This window comes from Talpa occidentalis, unplaced genomic scaffold (genome assembly GCF_014898055.3).
Source record: "Talpa occidentalis isolate TD23 unplaced genomic scaffold, MPIMG_talOcc4v2.1, whole genome shotgun sequence".
NCBI lineage: Eukaryota > Metazoa > Chordata > Mammalia > Eulipotyphla > Talpidae > Talpa > Talpa occidentalis.
The window spans coordinates 105,536,360-105,558,370 of NW_026555331.1; the positions used below are offsets into that span (position 1 = coordinate 105,536,360).

A 22,011-nucleotide genomic window follows, 5' to 3' on the forward strand; every position below is an offset into this window, starting at 1 on the left:
GTAGAAAACGTGAGGAGTAAAATGCAGTAAAGTTCTTGCTTGGATGATGAGCTCCTTGCTTGATTTCAACATTCTCCCCTAACCTGTGTTTATCTTTCTGGTCTTATTTATATCTGTTTTCTTTTGATAAAAACAGAAGCTCAAAAAAGTGAATTTACTGCACAAGGATGATGCTTTTGACTCAGGTTGAGTTCACAGATAGATAGAGTTAAGATGCTGCCCTGTGTGTGGATAGATGCCCATTTTCTGAGTCATCTAACTTCTGAGTTTTCACTTTTTTAAGAGTATAATTAAGATAGGTTCCCAGGGATTAAAAAAAAAAATCTCTATGAGTAAAGCAGACAGTCCATATGTTGAGACCCATATAAGGAGATGTGTGGGCACCTGCCCAAATTGAGAGAAGCATTAAAGCTATTCAAAACCTACTGAAATGTCAACACACTTTTGAAAAGGGTCCATTAGAGATGCAAATGTGTGGTTCCTTGATTATGATAAGCACTGGAAAGAAAACAGTGAAACCCATTAGGAGGTTTTGAGAACTTAGTTTTGAAGAGTGGGGCAGGCAACCTGGTTTCTGCTAAGGGCTGGGCTTCATTTCCTTAACCTTCCCTGCATTCTGAACCAACAATTCTAATGATTTACATGGTCCTAGAAATTCCTCCATTTTTGGATAAAGCCAATTAACTCATCTGTGATTGGGCCAACTTTGAAATTCCATATATGTCAGATAAAATTTATTTTAATAAGATCCATTCTTTGGATTACAAACTGTAACTTGCTTGTATAAAGGATCTACTCTTAGAAGGCTCACTTCAAGCTTTTGATGTGTTTTGATTTGGTCTTGCGGGGGGTTTACTTATAGCAGGATGAACTGTAATTTAAAATCTAGAATTCTTACTACATAGTTTCTAGAAATCATTTCACATGAGGGGTATATTTCTACCTAAAAATCCTTAAGGACCTTCCTGTGAAAATAACTGATTCATCTAATCAGAAGAACACCTTTAATTCTGACTGAATTGTTCACATGACGTCAAATGATATTCATAGTAATGGATAAATTGGGGCATAATTTTTGTGTAATCCCTCTCGACATAAAAAAAAATGTAATTGATTTTTCCATCTTTCTTGATCTGGAAGGAATTGTATCAATTTCCAGGACGTCATAAAACAAAATATTTAAAGTATGTTTCAAATAATAAAAAAAAGAACTACTTAACTTAATAAAGATGTGGAATTCATTTATGAAGAAAAACACTGGCTGTGGACCAATAGGCCAAAGAGCTTGCCAGAAGTCTGCTGTAGACATCATTCTTGTGTGTCCACACTGCCCTATCACTCCTGAGCCCAGTCCATATTAAGAAAACGGATTCTCCCAGCCACATTGGACTTTGAAATCATTGATTTTGTTTACCTTGCTTTTGAGTAAAAAAATATAAGATATTTATTCAGTTTTCTTCCTTACAAGGAAAACAGTCCAAGCCACTTTTAACTAATGTTCTTCATGCCCTATTTTAATGAAAGAGGTTTGCTTGGTGTATATATGTATTTGCTGCTTGGAAATTTTACATAAAAATTAGGGTCTTGACCCTCCTGGAGAACTTCAACAATTGAAACCATTGGCAAAAATGGAAAACAAAACTAAGAACAGTTGAAGGCGCAGGCATTAACCTAAAAAAAAATAATTGTAAGTCCTGGAATGAATATTTCCATTTGGCATTTTTGCTTTTGTGCTTGTCAAGAGAAATAGCCTCAGGCTTCAGAAAGGCAGAAAGATCTATTACTAATAGCGTGTGCACTGATACCCTGGTACTCACTAATGTTGGATCAATCCTCTTAACTTCTAGAGTCCTTTCCAGCTATGTAATGGTATTCTCCTTTCTCCTTCTCCATCCAAATCAAGTAGAATATTCCAGAAAGTAAGCACATATTTTCCTAATGGTCAAAAGAAATCAGAATGACTTTATCTCTGGTCGTGGAAAGATATGTAGTCTCATCAGGGAGGTATGTGTCTAATGGCAGAGATTGACACTAAATAAATAATCATACTATTAACAGATTATTACGAAAGGCATGAAGAAAAATAAATACAACTACATGACTCTCTAAATTAGAAGCACCTCTAATTTGGTGTTCAGAGAAAACTTTAAGAAAGCAATATTAAACTGAGACAAAAAAGATGGGTAAGACTTGGTTAACAAAAGAGCAGATGGCTAAGCAGTCCAGGCAAAGGCAATGGGATGTGTTAAAGCCCTGAGATAGGAAAGAGTTTGGCAAATTCTGGAAAAGGAATGAAAGCCAAGGTGGTTGAAATATACCCTATCAGAGGGGAAAGTAGTAGTACAGGCATCAAAGAAGTAGAATATTTAAGGGATAATTTGATTAAACCCTCAATGCAAAGGAAAGTTATAGAATAATGCTGAGTGGGAAAATGTCATGATTAGGTCATCATTCTATGAAGCTCATTCTCATGACAATGCAAAGGTGAGACTGGAGAAGAGCAAAAGTGGAGTAGAAACTGCTGGAAGGATTATATGGGAGAAGATAATGTTATGGACTTAGATCTTGGCATTGGGAATAGGCCAAGTGGGTGGATTCCAGACTGTTCCAGAGGGTGGAATGGATAGAGCTGGGTAAATGGTTGGAAGAAGAGCATGAAAGATGTTGAAGTTAATGCCTGATTCCACTAGTAGTCTACAATCACATATATTTAAAGATACATAGAACACTTTCTAGGGAAAGGATCTAAAGATGAGACACTGTGTTAGTCAAGGGTCACCTGAGAAACAGAACCAATATGACATGATTATGTATCACAATCTCATCATAATAAGATTTATTATAAGGAGATGGCTCACACCAGTTACGGAGGCTGAGATGTCCCACAATCTGCTAGAGACCTAGGAAAACTAGAGGTGCAAATTTCAGTTCAAGTGCAGACCTGAGACCAGGAACACAGATGTAAAATTCCATCTAGAAGCAGGAAAAACTGATATCTCAATTCAATCAGTCAGGCAAGAGAGAAAGAGAAAATTCAACCTTCTTCCCCCTTTTGTTCTATTTGGGCCCTCAACAAGTAGATGATGCCCCCCTCCCTTCGCCCCCCTCCCTGGGAGACAGTCTGCTTTACTCAGTTCACCAACTCAATGCTAATCTCTTCCAGAAACACCTTCTCACAGATACACCCAGAAATAATGTTTAATCAGGTATCTGGGAATCCCATGGCTCAGTCAAGTTGACACATGGCATTAACCATTCTAGGCACCACAGGCAGAATCATCCGCAGGCCTCAAAGCAGAAGCCTAGGGAGCATAACTTTAGCTCTTTAGCTAGTAGCATTTACTACTCAGTAATGAAAACGTTTCTCCTAGCAATTCATAGACTTGTGGAATTATTGTCATTCTCAAAATGCCCAGGTTAGATACAGCCCCAGCGGACCTGATGACACCACACACTGAAAAAATAGAATGCTCATTGGAAATTTGACCTACCTTCTCCAAAGGATGTTACTGTGTTTAATAATAAGTGACTTGCTCTAGTGCTCACAAGAGTGAAACCTTCATTCTTGCTAATTAGTAGAATCATTGTTTTATGGGAAAAGAAACTACCCACTTTCTTATCTTTCAGGAATCCTGGTTCTTGCCCCATTTTGCTAAGTATTACTTGCACTCAGGGATGTTTGGAACCTTTTGTTTGAGAAATGGAATATTCAAGAGAGGACAGGGATGAGTTACCCATTTGTCCCCAGCTTTGACTCACAATTAAAATGCTGCTTCCCCAAATAAGTAGTTCTGGACCTGTCTATCAGTCAGGTTAACATGTTGATCTTATCTCAACATATAACTCATTAGCTGAAAATGTCCTTGAACATCATTGGCTGAGCCTCTTCATTTTACACGTGAGAAACAGAAATTCAGAGGTCTTGCGGACACAGCCCAAGATTGCCAGGCTGATCAGTAGCCGAGGTGGCCTTGCAGGGTATTCTGATTCAAACCCACAGTGTGAAGGGCTCAGTTCATTTGCTGTATCTTTTTATGATCTTCAGATTGACTCATCCAAAGAAAGTACACTCTGCCTTCTGTTCTGGTGAGTGACTGATTTCCAGGGGCCTCCGGAGAAACCAAACTGTCATCACAGGCCAGTGAAGGGATTTCTTGAGCCAACAGTCAACTCCTGTGAGCAAGCGTAATGTGGTGCCTGTCCTTTAAATGTACTGTCAGTCATTTTCCATTTCTATTTCTAGTAGGGACTATTGTCAATAGCTAAAATTGACATTTACTGTGCCCATAACCCTACCACAAATTAAAATCAGATCCCAAGTCCCACTGTGGAAGATGTTTATTAAGCTGTAGGAAGACATCTGAAATGATACCAAATTACATTCTAAACTTGAAACCCCAAATACCACATTTGTTTGGGAGTAGGAACAGGACTGCCTAGGGAATAATATGGGAAACTGAGCAAGTTGCTCGCTGGCAAAATGCAGGGCCACCATGGAAGGGAAAAGAGCCTGAAAAGAGATACGTTATATATAACCCCCAGGATGGCTTTTAACTAATCATTTAAGCCTAAACAAAATATCTCTCAGTATGAACTTAAAGGAAAAAGAAGTCCTTTAAAGTGTCAGGCCTTTAATGAACAGACGCAGATGTTCCAATTGTACTTATAAATATACCAAGAAGGGGCTTGAAAGAAATAGAATAAAACAGTCTATCAAAATGCAAGCTTGAATTCTAAGATTCGAGTCCATAACCATAATACAGATGAGAGTATACTTGGGGCCCAGAATCTTTGCATTACGTCTGCCTTTTAGCATGTGCATGCCTCTGGGTATCTGTGTGGAGGGGGTTATGTTTATGTATCGTTGCAATCTCAGTCTCTGAAGCTAACCATAGAACTCATCCAGTCCAGAGTGAAGCTTTACTGTGTGGCTTCTCTTTGCTTGTGTGTACAGCCCAAGAATAGCTTTGAAAACAGCAAAACCTGGTTGAAAAGCCCTTTCAGATCCTTGGATACAAGTGCAAAGTAAATGTTAAATATCATTATTATGAACTTTATTGCTATTATTTTATTAAGTGTTTCAGATTAATATCAGTCTAGCTTCATAAGTGCTCCTGAAAGTGGGAGAACTTGAAAAGTAGCTCAGGGAAGGTTGCACAAAGCAGGCACACAAGTTTCCTAGAAACTCTACCCCTTCCCCCACACTCGTGCCCCAGCCACCATAAGTTGATTGTCCCTTCAGAATAGTATTTTAAGTTATTGTGGATGTTAAAATGAGGATTGTCGGGGGTATTGTCACCAGGAAATGAGAGACTATGACCTATGAGATAAACTCTTTAAGTTATTCAACAAACGTCCATGATGCTATCGTTGTGTGCCAAACTTGGTGCTCTATAGTATTCTTCCTCCAGTCAGCAGGAGAGACTGATCTGTGCTCTGAGAGTACATGACAGTGACCAGCCTGGCCTGAAGATGTCAGAACACCCAAGAGGATCATCAGTGTACCAAATATAGCAGGGCTCACAGTGATGGAAATGTTACCCCAATCCCTTAGAGAAAATGGATATTTCAGGTTCTCTACTTCACCCAATATACAATATAGCTTTATTTCATGTTTTAAAATGACACTAACAATCAACTTGTTTTCTAACGCAGATTAATCTTTTCTTTGAAAGATTATTGATCATCCTCTAAGGACCAAGCACACACATACAATGTTATCTCATATATGATTATAAAATCATCTTTCTACCATGCCTATCAAGTGGGTATTATAACTCTGGTTTTTTGTTTTTTGGGTTTTTTTATGAGAAAACAGAAGTTAAATGTCTTGGGCAGATCATACCCTTGCGGTCCCAGGCAAAGCCAGCAGGCAGCCCAAAGCCCCTGTATGCCTTGTCAGCCACACAAGACTCTTTATTCAATTAGGTGGTTAATGATGGCGGCCAGCATTATCTCTATAATTTCTGTCAGCCACTCTGACTAGAATAAGTGAGAATAATAGACCTAATTTAGGACTCTGAAAGGTCTGCCAGTTCCTCCTCCTCCTCCCTAGAAACCATGCCAGATGGGGACGAAACTTTTTTTTTTGAGGTAACATTAATTTACAACATGGAACAATCTACTTTTTAAGAGGCTGGCAAGAGGAAATCCCCAAACTTCAGAAAGGCATTTAATTGTTTTACACTATTCATTCTTGGGAGATTTTTTTTTTTCTAACTTAAATCCCATGTGCTACTGTTTTATTATTGCTATCATTCTGCTTCAGTTGAGTTTAAAAGTAACTGGTCACCATTCTCTTAAAATAGGAATTTGGAAACTTGAAGATGATTATTATCACCTCTCTATTGTCTCTTCCACGGACTAAAGAATTCTTGTTAGGTTTACTTTTCCACTTAGGTCTTGCCTTCTGACCTTTTAGTATTTTCTGTGAGTCTTAGAATCTTCTCCAAGTTCTCCATTCTTTGCCTCCTCCCTCCCTTCATGATGTTCACCCCTTGCCTGGCAAGGATTTCTTCATTCTCCCACACCCCACCCTATGGCTTTCAGTTATCTGATTCCAGGGGTGGTTTAGAGCTTGTGCCTCTCTGCTGGGATGTAACCTAGTGAGGAGTTTGTTAAGCCTTGAGTCATGATTCTTTCCTTTCCTTATAGACAAGTTACCCTCTCAGCACTTGTGTTACTTTTATCATTAAGAAAAGAGCTTGAGAAATCAGGCTTTTGGCAGGCTATGGTTACCTAGTCCAGGCAGGTAGTCATGCATGGCCTAAACCACTCCTGCATCGTTGACACATCCCCTCTCCTGCTGGTGTGGATCATGTCTGACACCCCCTTCCTAAAGAGCTGAAATAATCCTAGCAAGTGGGTGGGTGGAGAGAGTCATAAATTTGGTCTCCCAGGAGAGGTATTTGAAAATTGCCTGAGAGACTATGTCGAGATTCAGAGGGGGATGAAGGCAGTAATGTTGGTGACCTAGTGGGGAGCCTGCAGAATGTACAGATGAGTAAAGGATGCTGGGGTGATATTTTTCAAGAGCTTTTCTACTTTCATTGAAATCTTTTGCAGTAGGAGATACTGCCATTGAGCTGCAAAATACATAATTATTGAGAGATCCTGAGACATATGGGTGTGGATTCCACCACAAATGACGCCTTAAAACATAACTGACAAGCTAAAGTCCAGGAGAAACCAAAGCTGACTTAGACTGGGAGTGGGGGCTGGGAGTGGGGGATGATGTGTCTGGAAGCTCAGGGAACTAGCTCTGTCTCTCCAGAACATCCAGGCTAGTGTGTTCGTGTTTTCATGAATTATTCATTTATGGTGAATGAATGCAAGCAGCAATCACATGTAAATGACAAGGCTCATAATCAGAGGGCTACTTATTTGTCCTTATGAAGCAAGGAGGAAGCTTATTAACTCACAAACAGGAAGAAATTTTACTTAAAGATTTGTCCTTATAAATAATTTTTTCCTATTCACCAGATGTATATCATTTATCTGAGCTTGCATCCCAAATCATCTTTTATTATGTGTCTCTTGATCTACATTTACTTGCCTTTTTAAAGTATAATGTTATGAATAATGCAATGGAGAAGTTATTGGCTAATTGAAAAGACATCTCTTCATGTCCTTCAATCTGACCCATGGCTAAAGTCAAATTGTTCAGGCATTTTTCATTTAGGGTCTTTTGTAAAGGGTCTTTACCAAGAGCCGCTAGATTTTTTACAGGGAAAAAAATAACAGGTTTTGAAAATAATTTTTTTCAACAAAACATCAGAAGCCAATCCAACTATATTTTTGGTTAACTTAAATGAACCAGGCTGACTGCATGACTAAATCAGATTAATGGTGCAAAAATTAGTCATTAAAAAGAAAAAAGGATGGAATTAATAGTCTCAGTACAATGGCCATAAACTCGCATGTCCCCTCCTATTCCTGCTTTCTCTGTTTAAAACACTTGAAAGCATTGATAAACATCTCCTCCGCCAGAGTAGATGCAATGTATATACCATAAAACCCAGCAAAGCCTCTAGCGGGATGTAGCTCTGTTGGCTGTATTACATTTTATTACTATCACTGACTTTTTTGCAGACAGACTTTCATTTATAAAAAAGATGTTATCAGATACTACATGTACAAAATAAAGGCATCAATAGTACAAACTTGTTTTTTTTTTCTTAAAAAAGAAAAGAGGTTCAAATTTATCTTTCATGGTACATTTGATTTCTGACACCCTTGGTGGTAATGATTCCAAAAGTGTTCTTGTCATTATCAGTAAGTGAGAGCGAAGCAGAAGTTTAGTTGACCAGGGTGTGGGTGTAATTGGTACCTCCGAGCCTAGAGTTCTAAACCTAGAACATTATACAGTGCAACTTTAGTGCAGTGCAGACATTCAATTTTTTAAATGTTGTGTGGATTGGAGACAGATGAGTGTTCCTGAATTATTCTTGACTTTGTCTTATGGACTGCCTAAAATGTAATTTCAGATGGAAATGAACTTAATTGATCCAAAAACAAATGGGTCAAGAACTCATCTGAAAGTGTGTACTTAATCTCAGGGGTACTGAGAAAAAGTACAGATTACCTTGGGGGTGCTTTTCAAGAATAGAAATGGATTGTATTAGGCTGGTAACATGAATTGTAGTTTCATTATGATTTGTAAATCAGTTAAGTTCTTCTCATTAGCAAAAATAATTTATTGAACACTGTTCTTGCATGTTCATTGCTAGTTAGAGAGAACCTGTATATCTTGTGTCTTTGTTAATTCAAGAATTATTTATTAAACATGTAGTAGGTAGTATGCACTTCCTTAACTTTCAGAAGCATCTGTATTTGTAGACAAAACAGTTACAATCTCTGGAGTATGAAGTTTATTTTCTAGTAGGGAGGACAGACATTTTAAAAAATCACTCAAAATCATTGATGAGTTACAATTGGGAAACTGAGGTGGTAAACTGCAAGATATTATAACTGACCATACCTGGCACAAGACCATGAAACACATCTAATTTGTTTATCATCATTTGTCACCAATTGGAAATTTGGTGGTCTAGCCAGTTTTCTACTTTGAAATGTGAGTATATAGTATACGAAGCCTGACACATATTGGATGCTTAATGGGTGATTGATTGGTTGATTCGTTGATTAAATAAATGGTGATCAGTATTAGGAAAAGTACCAGGTTACACAAAGAACACACTGAAAAACAGCCCTATCTGGTGTGGTTGCCCGGAGAAGGTGGTGAGGATCACTTCTGTTAAGGTTGCATGGCAGGAAGGAAGGTGGCAGAAAGTCCCCATGGTACTTGCATGAGGAGCTGGTTTTCCTGGGACTTCTGATGAGGTGGAGCATTTGCTGTTTTGCTAGCTTTTAGGGACAGGTTGGAAGTTCGAGGTGAAGCAGAGAATACAATATATACTAAGGCAAAATTCTCATCCTGTCTGTGTCGCCAAAGGACAAGCATAAGGTGGACAGTCCTTATGGGAAGACTCCTCTTTGACAGAGGTCTTGCTTTGAGCCTAAGAAACCCATGAAAGGAAAAATGCACATTTTAATCGAATTCTACTGATATTTGGGTGTCTTTTCACAGGCTAATTATTTCTACTTCTTTGTCTGAAATCCCTCATTTATTAAAAGGGGAAATACTGTATTTGCTATCCAACTTCTTGAGCTTGGCAGTGAGACTTGGTGCAGAATATGAGCTCATTCAAAAAAGGACATAGATTAGATGATGTCTTTTAAAAGATGAACCAGATAACTCTTGTTTTCCCACTTATTGCTTCTCTTGGCCTTTTGTCATTGTTTTCAGGAAAAACAAGATACTGAGGACTGCCCTCTTGGGAAATAGTTTGATTTCATTTTGAAGAAATATTTCCAAGGGTCCTTTCTGAGAAATAATGACATCATTTGAAATTTTTGTCAAATTGTGATGAGAGGAGTCCATTTGTCTCTATAGAAGGGTTTGGAAATCTAAAAGTTGCTGGGTTTTAAAAGAAATATATATGCAAGGATTTGTGGGCATCTTTATATTCATTAGATTGTAGTTCTTTTTTTAAAGTGGAAATTTATTTTTTTAAAGATTTATTTATGTATATAAGAACTGGGGTACAGTCAGAGGCGTGGGAGGGTAAGAGAATTCACCAGAGACAGAGCGGAGAGCAGAACAGGCAGACAGACCAAAGACACTGCTAAGGGCAGCAGCGGGCAAGGCAGAAGAGGTCTGTGGCGCCATGTGGATTTCTCCCTGGCCGGCTGGGACATCCTCACAGCGTGGCGCTCCACCCGCTGTGCCACCGAGGAGGCCCAGTTCTTTAATTAAAGCTAAGAGTTGGTATTGCTTAAGATTCCAGTCTTAAACTACAGGTTGTTGGGAGAAATACAGTGATTAATCTATCATTATTCTATTATTTGATCAGCATTCCATAATAATAGTAATAATGATAAGAAGCTAATTTTATGGAAAATAATATATCCAATATTTAGGAACTTATTAATATTTAATGCAGTGAGGAAAACATTTCCATTATCACCATTTTGCAGTTGAGGAAATAGAGGCACAGAACAATTAAGCAACTTGCCCAAGGTCACACAGCTAGGAAATAGTTGAGCCAGGATTCCAACCTAGGCACACCTGTTCTTGAGCCCATGCTTGTCACTACCCTATTTTACAATATAATGATCTATGGAAGAAATTAACCATATTGTCTTTCCATTTCACATTCTACTTGATTGTCCTGACAGTTGTCTTTCTTTATAAAGATAGGATTTTTAAAATTCTACTTAGAATTATATTTAAACTAAGCATTTTTCATTACTGTCTTCTCTTAAGATTTAAGAGTTTGATTGTATTTCCTCTTTAGCTCTTTAGTCTTCCCATTCTAGTGAAAAACTAATTTGCCAAGTTAGGTCACAACACTTCACTTATAAAAGTCTAAAGAAAACACATGTTTCTTTTCATAAGCAAATACTTTGATAGTGGGCAATGCTTTTTCATAGTCTGCAAATATGCAGATAAATGAGCAAGAAGTATGGGTCCCATAGCATCAAGTTCTTTTTTAGTCCCTTCTCTATTTGTAGTTCAATTGAACTTCTCTATTTGTAGTTCTATTGAACTTCTATTTGTAGTTCATTCGTGTAGTCTTGACATAGAACTTAGTGGTACAGTGTCTCAATTCCATTTAATGACCACCTACTGTGTGCCAGCTGCTGGGTTAAGCACTGTGGATAGTCCCATGAGCAGTTGAAGAACACATTTATTACCATCATAGAAGGTGTAGTCTTGCTAGATTAGGAACATATCATTTTCATTCCAAGGCCTAGAATGTGAATTTTAGAGTTTCACATGATTTCAAAATGGCTTATAGTCTGATTCATTCATTAAACAGATGATGAAATGGAGAACACAAAAGTTAAGGAAACATATTCCCCAGAGACCATTCCTCTCAACTAGCAATGGTGTCTGCCCACTATTCCTGCCATTTATTGCTTTAAAGCTTTTTTATCCTGCCCGCCCCCCAATGTCCTTTTGTTGTTGTGTTTTATCTGCTTAAGATTTCTTCGCTGTCTATGGTCTGATTTGATATTAAGATCAATCTTCTGATTTAATGTAATTTCTTTATCATTTTGCCTCTTCCCTTTGTCTGACAACATACCTGGCAGATGTCCTGTCCTTAGAGTTTGATAGACAATCCCAAGGTGCCATAGACCTTTTGAAGACCTGGAAAAAGAGAACAGTCTGCAGTGATCTTTCTCAGTCTTCCATAGAAAAGCACTGACCCTTAGCTCCTTCAAGCTACTTGGGTTTGTCCAAGGCCAAGGCAGAGTGGCAGACACGGCTGCTGGTTTTCAGATACCTTGAGACTGGAAAACATCCTTTGGGGCGGGGAGAGAAATGAGGACATGAAATCGCTTGCTATGGTACCTATCATTCTGTTAAGGACAGTGAAAACACAGTCTGTCATCCTTGACATTTTAATTGAAAGAAAAGCTTACATAGATTTCAGCCGTAAGCAGTATGTTTATACAAGTGTATAAAGAGGAATAATCTGTCAAGTTGGAAAACTCTTAATGCTATGGGACTCAGTTTAGTAATTGAACAATCCAACATGAGCTCACACATCTTACCTTGTTCCATGCCTCAATAATTTTTAGTAGAAATACTTTACCTAGAGGCATATGGTTATTAAAAAGGAGGCTCGGCTTGCTCAAAGTCTGGAATTATTAGCTCATGGCAACAAGCCTGCACTGGAGAAAGACTGTTGGGTCTTTGTTTTCACAACTTTACTGCAATTTGCCATCTTATTTTCAGAGCCTAACTGATGTGTTGTTGGGGAAGTTTGTATTTGTTACTGTTTTTTTTTTTAAGTAAGAAAACATAATTTCACATGGGTGAGTGACTTCTCATGTTAACAATATTACAGAATTTTACTGTCTCATGGTAAGTTCAGAGAGCAATGTGAATAGCAAAAGAAAATGGACCATGAATTTGTTTTAGCCTAGAAAATCAATAACTTTGTTAGGGGAGCCATCAAGGTGTGATGGGGGAAGCCCTACGTACTGCAACTTGAGTCCAGGTCCTGCTTCTTTTCATGACCCAAGTGACCTTGGGTAAACTAAAGTGTTTCTGAATTCAGCTTAATCCTGAGTAAAGTGGGAGTAGAATGACCTGCCTATCTCTTTGCATTATTTCATGTTACACAAACCTGAAAATACTTTGAAAAATAGGAAGTGTGCAAGTGCATTATAAAAAGTTTTATGCAAGTGCAATGAATTAAATAATAATTATTTTTATAGACACAAAGGAATTAGACAATTAATGCAGTCATTTCGATACCACCAATGCTTCAGTGATCTGAATGTTCCGGACAAATGATTATTTCTTAGGCCAAGTGACATAATCACCAGTCTAGCCTTTTGTGTCCCTGTTGATCAGGAAGCACAGATTTATTTTTTCTTTTAGTCTCTGTGGTTTTAGAAGCCCGAGCAAGAAGTTTAAACAACTTCATCTCTAACTGGTTTTATAGATGGGATTGGGTTAATTATTTACAGAATTTGTATAAAATAATTCCAATTATTTAGAATTCAAAGATACAGGTCCTTAAATAACCATTTTTCTCCCTCAGCATTCATTGCTAATTGTTCTGATTGGTATCATTAGGTAATTATTTTTATAATCCCAAGAGAATCCAGTACCCTGAAAGCCTTTCTTAATTAATGAGGGAACACTTGATATTTTAAAATCTGGTAAATCATTCCATGATGTGGAAATAACTGACCTACTAGGAACATTGTATTAAATGAAACAAACCATTCCCCAATTATTCAATGCAACTGGGAGTTCTTCTGAGTTTGGGGAAGAATGAAAACTTATTTTAAATTTAATTTAATTTAATTACTTTTGTGTCTCCATTCAGATCATCATTAAATTGTTTGATTGCTTTTTTAAAAAGAACACATCAATAAAAATGAATAAGCAAGATTAGTATCTCAGGTTGGAAACAAATAATATCATGTTTTTGTTTGTGGGGATGATATTGCAAATCAACACAATAAGAAGTAACATTTTCAGTTTCTTATACGAGTCTGCTTGTCCCTGTCTGTAATAGAAGGATTCTCCCTATGACTAGGTAAACAGACAATCCACAGAAAGCTCTGTGTGTGTGTGTGTGAGTGTGTGTGTATGTAAATGTATGCATTTGTATGTCCAGGTGCATATGGATGTATATGTATGTACATCTATCTGGGTAGATGAACAGATAAATGAAAGGATGGACGAGTGGATGATTGATTAGTTGGCTGTGAGATGCTCTTAGTGAATCTTCCTCATTATGAAACTAAAGAGTTCAGACTATTAATCTTCTTAGAGGCACTGACCATTATTAAACATGAAATGCTTTGATATACGGCTGTTTTCTTTTCATTGAAAGTTCCAAACAAAATACTAAGACTACAGAATATGAATCAAATGTTATCTGTGGACTGATTCACATTTTATGCTGATCTGACAGGAACTATCCACCACTGAATAAGACTTAAAAAAAATCAGTGAAATTACAATCTACTATAGAATTTTGGAACAACTGAGGCCAGCAGTTTCCTAAAACTGCAAAAGCTACCAATCTTTATAGTTACCCCATGCTCCAGAGATTCCAAGGGTTCAAATCAAGAAATACCCATCAACCTTACTTTCCTAAAAACACTCATTCCATCATTACAAACAACATACATTAGCTTATCTACATAACGATTCAGGCATACATCCTATTAATAAAGCTAATTTGTTTACCTCTATATAAACTCTGTATAAAGATTTTATGCTCTTTTATGTTTTCATATATACAAACTTCCTAACCATGCAAATATTGACCAATGTATGACTAATCATTCCATATGTGTGACTGTGATGTGTATCATATAGTTAGTATATAATATATATTCCACATGTAATTTATATATATACTTATGTACATATGTATGTGTAGGTATATATACATGCATGTGTATTCCAGAGGACTTCTCAGGCACAAAGAGTGGAAGACCTATTCTTCTGTGGAATTAGAATAGCATGCAAAAACATGTTGGCATCCTTTCCCCCATTCTATCCCCCACGTTTCCATGAGTCACCCATCAAAGGCAATGAACACCAAAGAAGGGGCTCCTCTTGATGCTCTGATGACGCTCTGGACTGGGATGTCCTTCCAGGAAGCCCCTTGAGGTCATGGTTTTCAGAAACATCTCTGTCTACAACTAAAACCCAGCAGTTAGCATAAAGGGACCTTTTTTTGCCCCCTAAAGAAAATGTATTAATTTTGGAAGCACTAGTTTTTCTCATGTCATCCAGGATCAGGTTATTTAACATGGAAGATTCAGAGGTCATGAGGGATTTTTATTTATTTGTTTGTTTTGTTTTGTTTGTTGTTAAGTCTTTAATTTAACGGTTTGATATTTATATAGCTCCCCCAAGGCAAAAGCATCAGGAGATTGAGAATTTAGCTGAAGAGGTCACTTGTTTGCTATTTTTAATAAACACAAGTAATTCCCTTTTTCCCTCAGCCCCACATTCCCTAGCTCATTAAATCAATTTAAGGCCCTTAAAAAAATTTTCTGGCAAATTGAAGCAAAAGCTCAAACTATGTACTCCCTGGAGGAATGCTTACCCAATTCCTACAGGTCAGGCCAAGATCAGTTTCTGTCAAACAGCCTAACACCTCGAGTTATTATGAAATGAGGGATTGGTAATTGGGGGCTGGGCTCTGGGCTCTGGACTCGCCCGAGAGGCTGTAGTGCCTTGAATCACGATCCAGCTGCTTTGGTTTGTGACCTGGCTTTGGTTTTTTTCCACTCACAAGTGGAGAACTATGAAAAAGTCAGGATGGATTTCTATTGGGAATTCATGAATGAAGTTGGCTGCACAAATGCAGATAGTGAAAGTGTATCAGAGTAAAACCAGGAGGGCTTCCAGGTAGAGGTGTGGTGGAATGTGGAGAAAAGAAATGTATACAGATCTCAGCCTCTGACACCTGCTAGAGGGCAGAGACTTCTAAGTAAACACAATTTTGCCATCAAGTCCCTTTCCTAAGATTCAGGGCTTGTGGGAGATTTACCAGCTTGTTGTCTATTGAACATCAGTTAGGTAACAGAGATCAGGAAATGAAGTGGAATTTGATGTATTAACTAGGAAGCAGCAAAGGAAGCCAGCCTTGTGTTTTATTTGTTATTATTTCCCTAATATCCTCAATTACATGGTTCCCATCAGTGGGTCTGATCTGCTGCTCTTGTAATGGTGGTGTTCCTGCCGGTTCTGGACACAGGGAAGTAGGTAGTGAATCCCTTCCCAGGACATCAGGAATAATGTTTGCTTTTTTTTTTCTTCTTCATTCCAGGCCTGTTCCAGGCTCTCTATCTTCTCTGCTACATCTCCACAACAGACAGAGACAGCCCATGCCAGCCTCCATGCCCGGGACCCTGCCTAACCCCACGATGCCGGGATCCTCTGCTGTCTTGATGCCAGTAAGTGCTCATCCTTTCCAATAAGTCTTGCTCCTTTTGAAAAAAGAAGGGAAAGGGCTGAGATCTAAGCTGACTGGGAATATAGTGGCTTCTTTTGCAGAGTTGAACTGTCTGCTGGTTTGTTTAGAGGGCCCAGCTGTCTGTCCCTAGCAATTTCACTGGCTTTGTCACCCTGCTATGCTTCCCTAGAGAGGCAGGGTCCCATGTGGCCACTGCTGGCTGACAGTGAGCTTGCCACACTCAGGGGCTGGAATTTGTTCAGAAACACAGTATATCGTAACTACTCCATTGTCTATAGCTTGGGCTATAAGACAAAGTGTGTTTAAAATTGCGGGGGAGTCATCTGACCAGGACTCAGTAATTTTTATAATAATGGCAATAATAATGATGACACATATTAGCTACTGACATGTATTTGTGTTTGCTTATCTTGTTCTATAAATCATGCTAGCAGCATTTGAGTGCTTTCCACAAGCCAGTCACTCTCTGAACACTTTATCAACATATGTAACAACCCTATGAGATAGATACCATTGCCAGCCCCATGTTTTGAGGGAGGAAAATAAGGTAAGTTACTCCCTGAGCTGAGATGCAGAGCAGCTGAGTTTTGAATTTAGGAATTCTGGCTTTCGGGCCACCTCTCAGTCATTGTAAGATGTATACATTTGCTCTTTTCTTGACAAACTTTTGAGTTCTAGTATATTATTACCCCATTTTACAGACATGAAACTGAGGCACAAGAAGCTGAGCAATGTGGCTGAGGTCACCTTTTAGGTGATGGAGTCAAGATTTCAATCTAGTTGGCTGACTCCCAGGTCAACACTCATAATCACTGTATTATACTGCCCCCTCCCCTACCCCCTGAAAACAACAGATTAACAAAGGAGGGAGATACAGACTACATGCAAAACCTCCTCTCCTTCCATGGGATCCCCTCCTGTACTTGCTCTTCCTCTCTGTGGCATGGTGCTCTGGTGAACATGGCCAAGGAGTTCTCCCTGGTCCCAGAGATGGTACGACAATTCAATTAAAACTCACCCACAACAATGTCGGCAATGCCTTGCCTAACATTTTAGCATGCTAAGGAATTGTCTGCATTTAGGATTTCATTTTGTTCTCACAGCAATCCTGTGGAAATCTGGTAGTAATAACGACGATAAACTCATTTTATACATAAAAACTGAAGAGTAAGCAGTTGAAGATGGTTGTCTAATGTCACCCAGCTTGTGAGTGAAGGTTTGTGACTAGAACCTACAGCTCAACTTACACTAAGCAACTCAAATCACCCCAGGTTGAGCAATTTGCTAATTTATTTAAGTGGCGACAAGGGTATGAGGAAGGGCTCCATGACCCTAATTCTAGAAATGGACCTGTCCCCTACAAATAGCCAGTATCCACCCTGGAAATGGTCTTTGCAAAACTGGGCTAGAAGGACAGATGAGCTGACAGAATTTATCTGCATTGCTCATCTTAAACATCTTCAATGGAAGGAAAATCTCACCTTAGTGCCATACCAACATAATTTACTGCATAGAGCCTTCTACCACAAGCTATCTTCATTTAGGTTCCTATATTCCTCTTGTCCAAAAATTTCAAAGACTCTGCTTCAGTGATCTTATTTTTTTCATTTGACTAAACTGTGTATCATTCCCAGGAGCAAAAGTTGGACCCTTGGACTGAAAAGTTCCAAAGCAAAATTGCTTGGTGTTGGTTTCCACCATATCACCTCACTGTACAATTTGACCTCTGGTTGATGCTTCAGAATGGAAGGAAAGAATAAGGTGTATGGTCAAGGAGCAGTATAGACAAAAAGTCATGGATTTCACCCCCAGGAGACCCCAAACTGTTCAGTGATATGCACTGATGCCATGATAAGGTGTCGTGTAGATCAGTGATTGTCAACCGGGAATGGTTTGGTTCCCCGGGGAAACATTTAATAATACCTAGAGATACTATTGGTTGTCACAACTTGCAGGGAGGAGTATAATTGGCATCTTGTGGGTAAAAGCCAGGGGTGCTGTTAGGTATCCTATGATGTGCAGGACAGCCTCCATCACAAGGGATTATTTGACCCAAAATATCTGTCGTGCTGAGGATGAAAAACCCTGGTCTAAATGACACTGATATAATGAATGAAAATTAACACAGAGTCTCCAAAAATCCTGTCCTAAGAGTTCTAGCTCCTAGTAATCTGCGCCTTTTCCTCCTTGTTATAAAGTAACCAGCTCCTGTGCTTTCACTTTGGCATTTCCAGCATGTTCTTCCCCTAGAGTTTCTGCTCCGGGAAACCATGTTTCCCTGGATATAAATATAAAGCTATATCTTTTGGGTGAAGTTGAGATTCTTAACTGATGGATAGTGCATGCTGCCAGGCCACACATTTCACAAAGCCCTAGATCTGGAACAAAATGATACGTTTGTCCATTCACTCACTCGTTCATTTCACAGGCTTCTGTTGGGCACGTTCTGTGGCCCAAGTTCTCTGTTGGGGCGTGTGAAGGACAAGGCAGGTGTGAACCTTCAAGGGAGTTCACTGGGTGGCAGTTTCCTGTCTTGAGAGTCACCTGCATAAATAATTTGGGAATATGACCACCCTTACAAAAGTCCAATGAACTGCATATATTTTAGTTCCTGTTTTGCAATTTGTTTCAAGGGTAAAGAACACTCTCAAAAAAAAAAAAAAAGAAAAGGTGAACTTCTTTACTAGGGTATTTTACCTCCCGAGCTATGGTACTTGGTCTTCATGAAAGCTGCTCTCAGTTGCTGACTTCTTCATTCCAGTAACGCATAAAAGCCACGCGCAGGATGCACAGCCTTATTCGCACAAAGCATTGCATAGCAGTTTGGAAATGGCTCTTGCTGACCCACCATAAACACGAAGATGGAAAAGTGCAATTTTTTTTACATAGATCAGTTGGTTTTCAGAATTTTGTTTAATTTGTGAGTCACAGCGTAGAAATAGTCATAAATTCTAAGTGTTATTACTAAAAGCAAGAAACGTGGACTCTGGATCGAGGCTGTGTTGAACATGCCTCCCCCTCCTTTGTTGAACATGCCAGCTAGAAGCTTGGAAATCCTGGACAATTGTTTGTGTTTCTGAACGATCCTCCTTCAGAAAACCAAAGACAAAAGCCCATTTGAATTTGATTTCTCTCTAGGAGAAGGTCCCCAATGGAAAAAGGTCAAATTCGATTATAACTTTTGGTCTTCTAGCCACTGGAAGTGGGAGAAGTAATAAGCATATTCTAGTGCATTCTTTGGACCTAATAATTAGAATGCACAAATGTCCTTAATGGCGCTGAGCAGTGTATTTAAAAGTGGTTAAAATGATAATTTTATGTTATGTTCATTAAGTTTGTTTATATTATGTTATGTATTATAATTACATATTCTATGTTTTTGTATATTTTACCACAATTAAAAATAAACTAGAGCATCTAGATTGCCTGGAGATTTACTATGCAAGGGAGTATTTTATTTTGCAGAATTGGTAAGGCTTCCAAAGGTTTTGCAGGACTGCTCTTGACATGTGTATCATCCAGGAATTGCTCTTGAAGGTATAGAAAATGCTCCTGTATTAAATTGCTCCTTTGGAAGTAGTCTCACACAGTCGTACCCCATAACAGACTCAGGTGCTTTGCTGTGACAGGAAGTGCCCATATGTCATTGCCAAGAGTGACCGTGAGCACCTCTGCTAATCCACACAGTAATGTCTTAATTATCCCACAGGCCTAGGGTGGACACAGGAGGAATTGCAGTTACAGAACCTCAACAATGGAAGGACCGGAAGGAGTCATTTGTTCAACTATCATTCTCAACTCTTGTCTGTCAGGTTTCCGTCCACTCTTTGAAGAGCTCCAGCGATAAGGAGCTCTATTTTCAAGACTACCTAGGCTAACTTTGAACAAAAACCTGGTTCTCTAAAATTTCCTACCATTGTTTTCATTTCCAGCCTTTGGCAAATGGAAAAAACATCTACAGTGAAGAATCTATTTCTCCCAGCCCCCACTCCCAGGAAAGTAATTTTTTCTGTGGGATTTGATATTAAATATTTTTGCTTTATTCTAGTTCTTTGAAACATGCTAATTTTCTACAAAACAGACAGTATTAACCAGACACACCCTTCCCTGATTGGAACAGAAGTTTTGTGCTATTTACTTTTTCACAGGAACACCTGGAGGCAAGAATGCCAGAACTGCATTAAAGTATTTGGATGATGTTAATTCTAGACATGATGATAGGACGATGTGGGAGCAGTGGGTCGCGTGTCATCTAGCACTCTCAGCTGGTTTCTTCATCTGCCCAAAGACCTAGCCCTGCTGTGAGACATAAAATTGCACCTCTCATACCTGTGCTGGGTCATTAGGATTGTGTTCATGAGTTAGAATGACAAGAAAAGTCCCCATATTGGAGAGCATTACTTTTAAAATTAATTTTATTTTTCTTGGTGCTAAACTGTTTCTGTATAAAGTTTAAGAAGAATAAAAAGTTAAATAACCATTTGGTATGTTTATATATGTGATATATCTCACACGGGTGTGTGTATATGTGTGTAGCCTTGCAGAACTTTTTAATGCATATGTTATTCTTTACAGCTATAAAAATAAGTGTGATTAGTGGTAGTTGCTGGAATGTTTGCAAAAGTGGAAATATCCCATACTTTTGTTTGAAAATGACTGAGGACTGCAACTTGATTCTCTTTGGCTTGGGAGCATCTTCTATGAAAGGGGCAGCTTTTGATGAGCCTTTGATGTGCTTGGGGTCAAGGCTCAGGAGTGTGTTGTTCGCCCTTCCCCAGACCACAGAGTTATTCAAAGAAATTCTAACTGATCCATTGGAAGAGAAAAGCAGCTTTGTCTATGACCTAGGTTGCTTCTCTCAGACTTCTGATTCTATTACTTTCCCTGCTCTTAGATGGAGAGACAAATGTCAGTGAACTCCAACCTCCTGGGAATGCAAGGTCCAAATCTCAGCAACCCCTGTGCTTCACCTCAAGTCCAGCCAATGCATTCAGAAGCCAAAATGGTGAGTAGTGGTTATAATCACCTTTGTTATTTCATGATTTCTTCTTTTGATTTCTATTCTCACTTCCAAATTTCAGTTAAGTCAGATAGATGGCTCCATCTTTGTTTCAGTGAATAGGTTGTTTATGGAAAAGCAGTAAGCGCTTGGCTCTGTCTTTGAAGATATTTTTCAGCAAACGTCAGGGTCAGACGGCCATGTAACAAGCATTGGGTCGTCATGTGGCCTTAATAAATGGGATATAGGAGTTGATGTGGGGTGCACCCAAGTATGTGTATATTTGCTCATAATGTGAAGGTAAAAAAATAACCCAGAGTTTCTCTACTTCCAGGAGGTCATAGTTTCAATGTCACTATTCCTGTTCCCATATTCATTAAAACAGACATGTGATTTTTAAGCACATGCTATTATGGAAATATTTGTGGTTTTTGTTATGGTTGTCAGATGTGGCATTGATTTGAAGGATCAGGTCCTTGTTTTCTTGCAGGGCAGCTGCAGCCCTTACAGAAATACTTGATTTCAGGTGACACCCTTCAGTGACTTTTAACATATGAGATTTCTGAGCTGTAAGGTCAGTCTGCCCAATCATAGTGACAGATTCATGCATTTGTGTTCTATTAGGTATTAATAATGGCAGTGCATGTCCATTTTTGCAATCTAAAGTAAATTTGCTGCTTTTATTTAGTGGAGTTACTTGAAATGCATCCTTCAGTGATTTGTGTAGCTAAATTCTACCACAATTAGTAAGGTATCAGATAATAACAAAGCACACTGAAGTAGTTTTTCTAGTAACTGATACTGATCCAATATCATAAAGGATAACTTTTGTTATAAGTTTGAGATTTATTTGGTTTGCTGACAAACAGCATTGGGAATCATGTCGTTTGGTTGGTGTGAGGATGTTAGTGGTGGTTCTGGAAATTAGTCATCAAAACCCAGTGACTTCGTTTTCAATGGCAGCAAGTTTTTTGATGCCTGCTT

At 38.6% G+C, this 22,011-nt stretch overlaps 1 protein-coding gene across 4 annotated transcripts in view; it reads left to right on the top strand.

Moving 5' to 3' along the window:
* CREB5 (cAMP responsive element binding protein 5) overlaps positions 1-22,011 on the top strand; it is a 122,557-nt gene that overhangs the window by 11,666 nt on the left and 88,880 nt on the right. For all 4 annotated transcript variants that reach the window (XM_037509717.1, XM_037509713.2, XM_054692440.1 and 1 more), the window contains exons 2-3: positions 15,882-16,008; positions 20,923-21,033. In XM_037509717.1, coding sequence (XP_037365614.1) covers positions 15,882-16,008; positions 20,923-21,033 — 238 coding nt within the window. The remainder of the gene's footprint in view (positions 1-15,881; positions 16,009-20,922; positions 21,034-22,011) is intronic.